The following is a 12,832-nucleotide window of genomic DNA, read 5'->3' on the forward strand; positions in this document are numbered from 1 at the left end:
TGATGACCTGAGCACTCTAAAAACAAGAAAATAAAATAGAGAACAATATAGCAATTTTCAGTACACTGTCTTGCAGTAAAGCACATTTTTTTATTGTTGTTATTATTCCTGTATCACTGGTATCTAGGCAAGTGTCTATCCTCAGCAAACATACCCTGCATACAAAACCCCATTCTTTTCGACTGATGATAAACGTATACAGCTGCTCCAACCTGCCACACCTTACAGTCCTGTGTTCAGTGAACTGTCAATAGAGAGCTCAGAGGAACCATTCAAGTGTGATGCTGAAATTCCCATAACCGTTAATTACTATATTGTCGGGGAAACTACTGAAAATTACAGCATTGACCTTATATACCTGGTAGGTACATGCAGTGAAAATGTTTATTTGTGACAGCTGTATTACTACCTGCCATCTGCATTACCTACATTGTAGTAGCTCTAAATCTAACACAATGGACAGTTATCATATATTTTGACTCTCTGGTTCAGGTCTTATCTAAAGGAGCCATAGTCCATCATGGGCATGAGAAAGTTGAAGTGAAAGACTCTACAGATGTCAGAAAAGGCAAAATCTCATTCAAACTATCTGTTGTTGCTGAGCTGGCTCCTCAAGTGCAGATTCTGGCATACTCTGTCCTGCCCAGTGAGAACGTCATTGCTGCTAGCAAGAATTTTGGCGTGGAAAAATGTTTCAGAAATAAGGTAATGCTAGCATTATCATTATTAAATTTTACATGTATTCAGTTAGTCTGATTGCCCTATTTTTAGCAATGAAACTGTTAAACCTCTCCAAATTTGTTTTCATCATGGACTCCAGGTTTCGCTACAGTTCTCTCCCTCTAAAGCAGTTCCCAGTGAGAAGAACACTGTTGAGCTCACAGCTCATCCTGGTTCACTGTGTGGTCTCAGTGTGGTGGATCAGAGTGTGTTCATCTTGGAGTCTGGAGAACGCCTAAATTCTGACAAGGTGAAGTTACGATGTACTGAACTTGTGATTGTTATGTCTAAATCTAACAAAGCTTTTAGCAATGTTTTCTAGTGATAGGAAGGTATATTAACTATTTCTCAAGGATAGAAATGCTGAGGGGCTCATGAGATATGATGTCTAAGGTTTAGGCTGCACAGTGCTTAATTTCCATTGCAAGAGATCAGTGGAGACTGAGACCTCCAGTGGTCCATCTGGTATTCGATGTGTGAATAAAACAGACTATTTCACATCTCTTCTCATGTTAATAAAGTCTTACATGCACTAAGCTTACATATCATATGAGTTGAGGCAGGGATCACACTGAAAAGCAAAGCAGCAGTGGCAGAGCATAAGAGAACACTCAGACCATAATAATTCTGTGATTCAATGTTCTAGCTCGTTCTTAAGTGATTCAAAGCGCTAACATTCTGTACAAAAAAAAAAAAGACTTGGAAAAATGGATACCAGTAATAGAAATGTGCTCTTAGGGAGGGATCACATTGAAAAAAGCAAAAAAAAAAAAAACAACGAAGCAGACCTATGAGAAATAAAGTATGAATATAAAATTCCTGTTATAAAATGACGTGTGGGGGGGGGGAAGAATATTAGTGCTTTGATTGGTCAAAATGCCTGAAAAGTTCCTAGAATACACTAAACTGACATTGTTGTGCATTGCATTGCATTACACTCAGAACATTGAATCAAGTTCAACTTGTATCAATGATCTGCTCTTACATCACTAGCATAATGCTAGTGGTTTCAACCGTTCTGTTGCCAAACTATAGCAAACAAAAGAAAACCTGCTGCTTCTGCCAGTACGACCACTGTTCAGTGTAATCCCTGCCTTACTGTCCATGTATTTGTTATAAAATATGTAGGAAATTATATGAAATGAAATTGTTTTTCTGGTGTGTAGGTATTTCGATTGCTACCAGTGACATCTGGATCATATCCCAATGATGTTGAAGATGATCTGGAGTGCTTACATGTTAGACCCCGACGGGCTGTACAGATTGACCAGACTTACAAAACATTAAAGGTATTAAAGACTGACATTATAGTAAAGACTGAACAATTGTAAAATGCAGCATAATTAGTTATATATGTTTTATATTATGTTTAAATGTTGATATATATTTAGACACTGCCTAAAACCAGAGCTCCTGATGAGTGTAAAATGTGTTAGTTAATAATCCCACGTTATTTTTTTAAAAAGCCAATTAAAAATAAGCGCTGGATAAAAACCCATCTATCTTATGTAAATAAAGACACAAATTTCATTGTCTAGTAGTTAACTGTTTACGAGACATGTTACCTTGCATTTATGATTGGGTTCTCTGTGGTGGTACACATTCATTGTTCATATGTATGGACGGACGGATGTCATATGGTCGTAAAAGCCGTCAAAAATCAGGTCAATGCATTACCATATTTTCTGAAGTTTGACACTCTGCTCCATGCACAGGGAGCTCTGCTATTAAATTAGGAAAACAAATCAAGAATAAAAATGCCAAATACATTTTGTTTAATACTTTAAGAGTGATTTTTTTTTTTATTTGAAACTCAGTGTTTTTTTGGGTCACTGATCAGTGATGTACTACATTGATGACACTGTGGTGTATTATCACCTGACAGAAAGTGGGGCTGAAGATGGCAACAAATTTGGCTCTTAGACAACCTGACTGTTTGCTGTACAGAGGCATCCAGTATCGACGAGAATCAGTCTTTTATCAAAGTATTTATTCATGTATTATTATTCAATAAATTATTCTCATTATTATAATTAAGTTACAATAATTGTTATAACTTAACTATTATATAAGTTGTAATTAAGTTATAAAATATATAGTGTTTCTTAAGGAGTTTATTGATATTAGATTAACATGGATATGTTTATGCATTATGTAAAATATTTTATCCTGAAAAATTGCAGTACAATTAAATCCAATAACCAATGGATATTGATAAGATATACATAATAAGTGTTCATGTACATACATGGTTCTCACAGATATAAGAGCTATCATATGAGTTCTGTTAATTTTTTTTTTATGTTTTTGCTGATTTGCAGGTAGGTACAGGTTGGGTGAAGCAGGCCCAGTAGCGTATGCATTTTCATCAGGCACTGAAGCACCTATTGAGACAATTCGCAAATTCTTTCCAGAAACTTGGATATGGCAACTTCTTGAAGTTGGGTTAGTGAATCAGCATATTATTATTTTTTTATTTTACTTTTAGCATGTGCCCTCGTATGCTGTGCCCCTTTCCAATCAGATGAGATTGGAGATGAGATGAGATGCTTTATTTGATGACGTCAAAAGACTCGTGTCGGCTATCCTTTTCTACAGGCACTCTGGATCAGCACATCTTCCTGTCACTGTTCCTGACACCATCACCACTTGGGAGACAGAGGCTTTCTGTGTTTCCTCTGTGGGTCTGGGACTGGCTCCTCCTGTTCAGCTCACAGTATTTCAGCCCTTCTTCCTGGAGCTCTCATTGCCCTACTCCATTATCCGGGGAGAGATTTTTGAGCTGAAGGCCACTGTCTTCAATTATCTTTCCAAATGCATTAAGGTACTGTAAGGCCAAAATTACAGTTGTGTTCAAAATAATAGCAGTGTGTTTAAAAACGTGAGTAAAGCTCAAAATCCTTATAATAGTTTTTATTTCCATGCATTGGGAACACTGCACATTATATTCTACATCAAAACATGAAGAAAAATGTATGAATATTTTAATTACTTTACAGAAAATTAAGAAAAATGAACATTGGGCTGTTCAAAAAAATAGCAGTGTCTGCATTTTTCATTACAAACTCCAAATATTTACTGTATAAACTGAAAAAATCTTAAGGATTTAGTATTCCTGTGAATCACTAAACTAATATTTAGTTGTATAACCACGGTTTCTGAGAACTTCTGGCACCTGTGAACAGGAATTCCAGCCCAGGATGATTTGACAACATTCCACAATTCCTCTGCATTTCTTGGTTTTGCCTCAGAAACAGCATTTTTGATGTCACCCCACAAGTTTTCTATCGGATTAAGGTCCGGGGATTGGGCTGGCCACTCCATAACTTTCATTTTGTTGGTCTTGAACCCTGATGCTGCTCGCTTACTGGTGTGTTTGGGGTCGTTGTCTTGTTGAAACACCCATTTCAAGGGCATTTCCTCTTCAGCATAAGGCAACATGACCTCTTCAAGTATTTTGATATATGCAAACTGATCCATGATCCCTGGTATGCAATAAATGGGCCCAACATCATATATAGTAAGAGAAACATTCCCATATCATGATGCTTGCACCACCATGCTTCACTGTCTTCAGAGTGTACTGTGGCTTGAATTCAGTGTTTGGGGGTCGTCTGAAAAACTGTCTGCGGCCCTTGGACCCAAAAAGAACAATTTTACTTTCATCAGTCCACAAAATGTTTTTACATTTCTCTTTAGGCCAGTCGATGTGTTCTTTGGCAAATTGTATCCTCTTCAGCACATCTTTTTTTTAACAGTGGAACTTTGTGGGGGCTTCTTGCCGATAGATTAGCTTCACACAGGCATCTTCTAATTGTCACAGTACTCACAGGTAACTTCAGACCATCTTTGATCACCCTGGAGCTGATCATTGGCTGAGTCTTTGCCATTCTGGCTATTCTTCGATCCATTCGAATGGTAGTCTTCTGTTTTCTTCCACGTCTCTCTGGTTTTGCTGTCCATTTTAAAGCACTGGAGATCATTTTAGCCGAGCAGCCCATCATTTTCTGCACTTCTTTACAGTATACGTTTTACCTCTCCAATCAACGTTTTAATCAAAGCACGCTGTTCTTCTGAACAATGTCTGGAACAACCCATGTTTCTCAGGTTTTCAGAGAGAAATGGATGTACAACATGTGCTGGCTTCATCCTTAAATTAGGGCCACCTGATTTGACATCTGTTTTTTCACAGAATGAATGATCTCACTAATTAAACTCCACACTGCTATTATTTTGAACACGTCCCTTTCACTTAATTATTCGATTACACAGACTCAGGAGCATGCATATCATGAATGTTGGGTCTGTTGGTTTTCTATGACTCTACTACACCTACTGGTAAATTATTTGCCATGTAGTAATATAATTTCCACCAAAAACAGTGACTGATCTGGTTAGTCGTGTTGGACTGCTATTATTTTGAACACAAGTGTATATCTTCACAAATATGGTAACATTTGAGATGCAGAGAAAATGAATCACTTATGCCTCATCAACAGGTTAAAGTGACTCCGGCCCCCTCCTCAGACTACACTCTGAAGCCCTCTTCTGATGGCGAGTATTCATCCTGCCTGTGTGCAAATGGCAGAAAGACCTTCAAATGGACTCTGATTCCCACTGTGCTTGGTTAGTCCTACAACTCTTTCACAATCATTCATGGGGTTGTATGTTTTTTGCCAGTGCAAGCCTAATTTGATTGTAGATGCAGACATATTAATATTAATATTTTTTGTTGGGTATATTTTTCAATATGCGCTATTTTATAATCTGATGTTAACAAATGAGCATACTTTTGAAGCTGTTAATGGAATTCTGAAGAATTCTGGGCTATTACACTGCACATTTGTGGTGTGTATAGCTGCATGTTTTCTGGTATGAGTGTCTAATTTTTTTCTGAAAGTTCTACAAAATATTCATTCTCCAGGGTGTCCAAACAGCCAGGAACTAATGAGAATGCTGAGCAAATATGTTGATCTGGATATGTTAAGCATAATTCACAAAAACACGACAAAGAACTTTAGGAAATATGTAGATCATAAGGGTGAACATGTACAGCATACAATGTAAATAACTACAAAATCATGTACACGTATGTGTAGCTTTACTCTAGTTGGTTCCTGACTTTTCAGACACCCCGTGTACTGTGCAGCGTATGCCCATAATTTAAACAGCACACAAGCAATATTTCAGCCTGCAGCCACACTGCAACAGTGTGCAAAACTTATATGGGTTAAAATACAAACTTTGTGAAAGTTCTAACAACTTTGAAGAAGAGGAGAGAAAAAATTCATTGGATTACCAAAATTTATTTTCTAATACACAGTGACAATCTTATTTTTTTCCACACCATGTGGAAACGGGGCCTATGATCACCTGTATGCTGTAATGGTAATTTTTCTTAATTATAATTACCTTCTTTTCACACCTGTTCTTACATCACAGGAGTCTTGAATGTGACGGTGAGTGCAGAGGCAGAACAATCCCAGACTGTGTGTGACAATGAAATTGCGAGTGTCCCAGAGAGAGGCCGTATTGACACAGTTACACGGAGTCTGATTGTACAGGTCGGTGAGTTGAAAATACTCTAAACAGAAAAATTATACTTGGGCTAATTGTTACTATGATCTAATAACACTTTAACCCCATGTAGGCTGAAGGAACTGAAAAGACAAAGAGCCAAAGCTGGTTATTATGTCCACAAGGTTAGACTTCCACATATAAACTGGTGATTTATTTCTAATTGTGTACACTACAATGCTCATGTAAAACTGGTGCCAACAATAATATACCACACAGTAAAGACAGAGATGTCTTTCCTTTCACTTGCAGGCAACAGTGTTTCAGAGGAGTTGGCTCTGACTCTTCCTGAGGATGTAATAGTGGGATCAGCACGAGCTTCTGTTTCAGTGCTCGGTAAGAGAGAAAACAGTAGGGTGAAAAATTTGCATCTTAAAATTATGTTGTTGGGCTTATAATATATTATTGGCAGTAGTGACAGTACAGGTAAGGAATGAAAACAGGCTAACAAAAACAATGGAAATGTACAGTACATAAAATAATAGAAGAATCCACCTTCCTGAATTTCCCTTGCTATGGTTGGTTTGTTTCTTCTCTTACACATAGAACATTTCATGTTAACATGGGCAACCACTTTTCCTTAACCATGACTGTCACTTCTGGGGTTCCCCAGTATTTCATCCTGGGACCTGTACTTTTTCCATGTACATGTGCTGCCATGCATTCTGGATAGTTGGACCATTGAACAAAAAGAGTAAACAAAGTGCAGATGTAATATCCAAAATATTTTAAACTAGAAATGTATATATTTAGCTATTCATTTATTTAGCACAGATTCCATGCTCATGTGATTTTTGCGATTTCTGCATGCACTTGGCAAAAAAATTGCTGACATTTTTCCATTGCTACACTTCTGACCAAAGTACATGTTTGTTCTCCATGCCCCTCAGTCAACACTTATGTCAAAGCAAACCAAACCAAATAGCAAATGAAAAAAAATAGATCAATTTCACTCTGATTCTGATTTAGCAAATGGACTAATAAATGGGAAAACAATTGTCCTGCCAGGGCTAAATCTCAGGTCCACACCCTTTGATGAGATATTACAATAACACAACAAACCACTTGCCACAAGCCACAATATCAGTAAAATAATATAAATTATAAGTGAGTATGTGAAGAAGGAATATAATGAAAATACCGCAATAAAACATTACTAATTTTAAAACATCATAGGTAATTATATTAATGAATGTTAAATCCACCACCATGACTAATCTTTATCTACATGTGAAATGCTCAATAATTTTAGTCTTCTCTGGAAACTGTGGGCTAGGTATATTATAGTTTAACATTACTGTGCCCCAAATTTTGGGAAGGAGGTTTGACAGGGAGGCAGAAAAATATACAACAGCATAGTTTGTGTGGACCGGGATGCACCTATGCATACCCTTTGATTTACAACTGGCAACCGTTAGAATAATACATTGTTAAGAAATCTTTCTTCCTGCTTTTCTTGCAGTAACATCTTTCTACAAGAGATAGCCTTGGCTGTGTATTATATGTAACAAATATGTAACAAACTTACCAATTCTTAATGCACTCATATTGATGACCTGGTGACTAAGCTGGATCTTGGAGCATACAGTGCAAAAATTCATGTATGTAGACAATGATCAACCTTCCTGAGGGGGAAACTATGTCTACAGCAGTATCTGGAACCACCAGGTTCAACTCCAACCAAGTCTGGATTGGCCTTTGTCAGGTGCCATTCCATGTTATAATAACCTCTAATCTAGCGAAGGGATCTATATCGAGGGGATAAACAATTATGGCTTCATCTGGTCTGAAATATTATGATGGCTAAATATTTTGGTTTGTGAACATCTCTGAGGGATTCACAGAAAGGAATGGCTTGGTATCAGTTACTGCCATCCACTGAATTGAGGGAATCCCAATCAGATCCATTTGGTCTACAGATTTCTGGTGTCTGCATGATCAGTTTGCTTATTTGGGCAAACCCTGCAACTGGATTAACCATTTAAATGAAATAAAAATCTACAGGAATGGGCATTATTTTATTAAGATCCAGAAGAAAATGCACACTATGTGATGGACACAGCCAGCATTCACCATAACATCATACATTTTGCAACCCACCATGCCATCTCTTTTATATTCAGCTACATGACACATGGATTTATTTGCAGAACTTCATCAGTCTGTACCACTAGTGAGGCCATTGGTGTCTCTACCAGAGGCATTGATCTCAAATTTAGTGCATCTGCATCTGCCATTAAAGCTAGAATGCATGCCCTTTAATCAGGTCAGAGCCATAATGCATTCTTTATCATGCATAAGAGATATTTAATTACAGTGTGTTACTTGCTTTGGGCAACTAGGCCATGAAATAAGTTATGTCAATCAGCTGAGTGGAAGATCCAGCTTCAGTTTCAGAAAGGCAGCCTGAATATCATCCTGCAGTGCATGCACCACTGTTTCTGAACTCCACTCCTGCATTACACAGAGATTTCAGAAAGCTCAGATGGCAAGCTGTCAGCACTCTCCACTAGAGTGAGCTCATTAATCATGTTCAGATAATGAGAAGCTGCCAATGAAAGAACAGGGATGTATCTCTATATTGGGGTGGACCCAAATACAGTATTCGGCAAATCACAAATAGAGGGTTTTTATGAATATTTACTTTGTATAAATATTTTTAAAATTATTTGTTTTGGGGAAGAAAAATGTCAAATAGCTGGTGTTCCTCGTAACTGTGAGCAAGGTGGTTGTATGTAGAAGAAAAAGAAAAGAAGAAACCTGTATTTGTCACATGCACACTTCAAGCAGTGAGATTCATCCTCTGCATTTAACCCATCTGAAGCAGTGAACACATGCGCGCACACACCCAGAGCAGTGGGCGGCCACACTACAGCGCCTGGGGAGCAGTCAGGGGTTAGGTACCTTGCTCAAGGGCACCTCAGCCCAAGGCCACCCCATGTTAACCTAACTGCATGTCTTTGAACTGTGGGGGAAACCGGAGCACCCGGAGGAAACCCACGCAGACACGGGAAGAACATGCAAATTCCACACAGAAAGGCCCCCGCTGGCTGCTGGGCTCGAACCCAGAACCTTCTTGCTGTGAGGTGACAGTGCTAACCACTACACCACCGTGCCACCCATGGTACGGTATGCCCACTGGTACTTCACCTGCTTGTGCTTTATGAAATTAAAGCGCATGTGAGCACTAGCTCACAATGTTTCAAATGCGTGCACACACAAACACGCAAGCTGTGAACACATGCATGTGGAATTACTGTAGGTGTGTCCAAAATTTTGACTGGTACTGAATATAAAGACAATGGCAAACACACACACACACACACACACACACACACACACACACACACACACACACTCTCTCTCTCTCTCTCTCTCTCTCTCTCTCTCTCTCTCTCTCACCTATCATCCATGAGCGCTGATCTGAGGGAAAATGAAATAAAGGTGCAGAGCTGATGCAACCAAGAAGAAAGAAAGAGTGAGTGAGAGCCAGACTGTGTGTGTGTGTGTGTGTGTGCGTGTGTGTGTGTGTGTGTGTGTGTGTGATACAGGTGCAGATATCACACTGGAGAAATAAAGTGCTATTTGTAACTATTCTAGCAAAGTTGCTGTGCCACAATTTCAACTTCAAATTTTAAAAATTATTTTATTTTCATTAAGGATTTGGTTATGCATGTTTATTAATAAACCAATATTACATTTAAGTGTTCATAATTTGTACAATAGTTTACTGAAAAACACTTACTATAGATTACAAATTGGTATGTATCTTAAAATGAGAAGTGTGATCAAAACAAAAACAGAACTGTTATGCCTATTTCCACACTTATTCAAATATTAAATACAACACATTTTGCTGCCTCAACAAGTATAGATATAAATACAAATACTGGTGTCTCTGCACATCCCTACTCTAAATGCAAGATAGCTGTACTAAGCTCTTACAAGACTACTAGTCCCAAAAGTACTTGCTCTGGTAGTACAGAACATAAGACAGCAGAACATTAAAACACATGATGCAATGTCTAGTAGATTAATTCTTCTTTGGCTTTTCTCTCATATAATTAGTGTTTGGTTTAAGTTGTTAAAATTGTGTTCTTTTTGTAGGAGATATACTTGGCCGTGCATTAAAAAATCTGGATGGACTGTTAAGGATGCCATATGGCTGTGGAGAACAAAACATTGCTCTCCTTGCCCCCAATATCTATATTCTTCAGTATCTTGAGAACACTGAGCAGCTCACCACAGCCATCCGTGAGAGGGCTACTGGCTTCCTTAAGAGTGGTCTGTGAGATTATCTTTGGCTTTTTAATCTTTACAGGTCAACAATAGTCATAATGATTATATTCTTGCTGAACTAATCAGAATCTACCATTTGTCTTTACACAGGATACCAGAGGCAGCTAAACTATAAACATATAAATGGTGCATATAGCACATTTGGCAGGGGAGAGGGGAACACGTGGTAAGAATTTCATGTGGCATTAATGATGCAAATGTTTAAAACCCCAAAATGTATTTTTTAACATGTGGTGAATGTAATCTCTTTATGAGTATAGTATTACACATGTAATGAAACAGGCTAGTACAACACTTACGTTTGAGAAAGAGAGAGATGGGAGGGTTATTACACAGTTGCACGAAGATATGAAGGTTATCTTCAAGTGTTGAATATGTTTCATGAGTGAATAAACTGAACAAGTGAAATATTTTGAACATGAGAAGATAAACTTAATATTGTTGCACCACTGTGTAATGTTCTTTATATTAAAGTCTTTATTTCATACTCGGTTGGTTCAGCAACACGCTCCACCATTTTGTTTTTCTCTACTCAGTTTATGCACATAATGTACATATAATAAAACAATTATTCCACTCAGTTTCGTTATACATGACTTATAGCTGCTATCAGCTTATGTACGACTCAATTTCGTGGAATGACTGTTAAATATGTCACTTAGATCCACGATGTATTTCGGATGAAAAATGCAAGTTTTTCAAAACGAGAAGATAAACTTCATATCTTCAAGCCAACATGTGATTTTTCTTTTTATTATATAGATACATTTACAAACAAAAAGTAACCAAATTTATCAAAACAATTCATCGATTTCCTCATGAGTGACATATAGAGATTTATGTCACAGGTTTGGTTTTCCATGTCCTGGATGGAGCTTGTATGAAAAATATGAGTGGAGTATTTCCCAGTAAAACATTTGTGTCCATGTGTGTGTGTATATATATATCTCATCTCATTATCTCTAGCCGCTTTATCCTGTTCTACAGGGTCGCAGGCAAGCTGGAGCCTATCCCAGCTTACTACGGGCGAAAGGCGGGGTACACCCTGGACAAGTCGCCAGGTCATCACAGGGCTGACACATAGACACAGACAACCATTCACACTCACATTCACACCTACGGTCAATTTAGAGTCACCAGTTAACCTAACCTGCATGTCTTTGGACTGTGGGGGAAACCGGAGCACACCCACGCGGACACGGGGAGAACATGCAAACTCCACACAGAAAGGCCCTCGCCGGCCCCGGGGCTCGAACCCAGGACCTTCTTGCTGTGAGGCGACAGCGCTAACCACTACACCACCGTGCCGCCTGTATATATATATATATATATATATATATACACACGTGTGTGTGTATATATACACACACACACACATACACACACAGTGGTGCTTGAAAGTTTGTGAACCCTTTAGAATTTTCTACATTTCTGCATAAATTTTCACACAAGTCCTAAAAGTAGATAAAGAGAACCCAGTTAAACAAATGAGACAAAAATATTATACTTGGTAATTTATTTATTGAGGAAAATGGTCCAATATGGCATATCTGTGAGTGGTAAAAGTATGTGAACCTTTGCTTTCAGTATCTGATGTTACCCCCTTGTGCAGCAATAACTGCAACTAAACATTTCCGGTAACTGTTGATCAGTCCTGCATACCGGCTTGGAGGAATTTTAGCCCATTCCTCCATACAGAACAGCTTCAACTCTGGGATGTTGGTGGGTTCCCTCATATGAACTGTTCGCTTCAGGTCCTTCCACAACATTTCGATTGGATTAAGGTCAGGACTTTGACTTGGCCATTACAGAACATCAACTTTATTCTTCTTTAACCATTTTTGGTAGAACGACTTGTGTGCTTAGGGTCGTTGTCTTGCTGCATGACCCACCTTCTCTTGAGATTCAGTTCATGGACAGATGTCCTGACATTTTCCTTTAGAATTCACTGGTATAGAGATCTTGCAGTCACATGACCGGAAAGTACACAACCGCCATCGTGTCGGTCAAAAACACAGCTGAATACTGCTGCACTCGTGTACAGAATGGATCAATTTCAACCGACGGACTACACGGCTCATTTTTCTAATGAACAGATAACTAGATACATGTCTAAAATAAACGATCTACAGATTTGTGACCCTTATGGCTTTCCGGACGGAGTTTTCACGACCGGATTTTGAACTGCCAGCGGAATACCCGGACGTGTATGATTACCTCATCAACTTTCCCTCGC

General features: G+C 38.4%; 1 protein-coding gene across 3 annotated transcripts in view; it reads left to right on the plus strand.

Moving 5' to 3' along the window:
• Positions 1 to 12,832, plus strand: part of LOC132901468 (alpha-2-macroglobulin-like) — a 55,310-nt gene that overhangs the window by 29,894 nt on the left and 12,584 nt on the right. For all 3 annotated transcript variants that reach the window (XR_009656857.1, XM_060943880.1, XM_060943881.1), the window contains exons 13-25: positions 128 to 361; positions 493 to 705; positions 821 to 970; positions 1,887 to 2,009; positions 2,606 to 2,705; positions 3,042 to 3,165; positions 3,319 to 3,544; positions 5,220 to 5,346; positions 6,163 to 6,284; positions 6,371 to 6,422; positions 6,550 to 6,633; positions 10,405 to 10,581; positions 10,687 to 10,762. Coding sequence is in view for 2 of the 3 variants with exons in the window: in XM_060943880.1 (XP_060799863.1) it covers positions 128 to 361; positions 493 to 705; positions 821 to 970; positions 1,887 to 2,009; positions 2,606 to 2,705; positions 3,042 to 3,165; positions 3,319 to 3,544; positions 5,220 to 5,346; positions 6,163 to 6,284; positions 6,371 to 6,422; positions 6,550 to 6,633; positions 10,405 to 10,581; positions 10,687 to 10,762 (1,808 nt within the window). In the remaining variant the exon portion in view is untranslated. The remainder of the gene's footprint in view (positions 1 to 127; positions 362 to 492; positions 706 to 820; positions 971 to 1,886; positions 2,010 to 2,605; positions 2,706 to 3,041; positions 3,166 to 3,318; positions 3,545 to 5,219; positions 5,347 to 6,162; positions 6,285 to 6,370; positions 6,423 to 6,549; positions 6,634 to 10,404; positions 10,582 to 10,686; positions 10,763 to 12,832) is intronic.

Source organism: Neoarius graeffei, chromosome 17, assembly GCF_027579695.1.
Source record: "Neoarius graeffei isolate fNeoGra1 chromosome 17, fNeoGra1.pri, whole genome shotgun sequence".
Classification (NCBI taxonomy): Eukaryota; Metazoa; Chordata; class Actinopteri; order Siluriformes; family Ariidae; genus Neoarius; species Neoarius graeffei.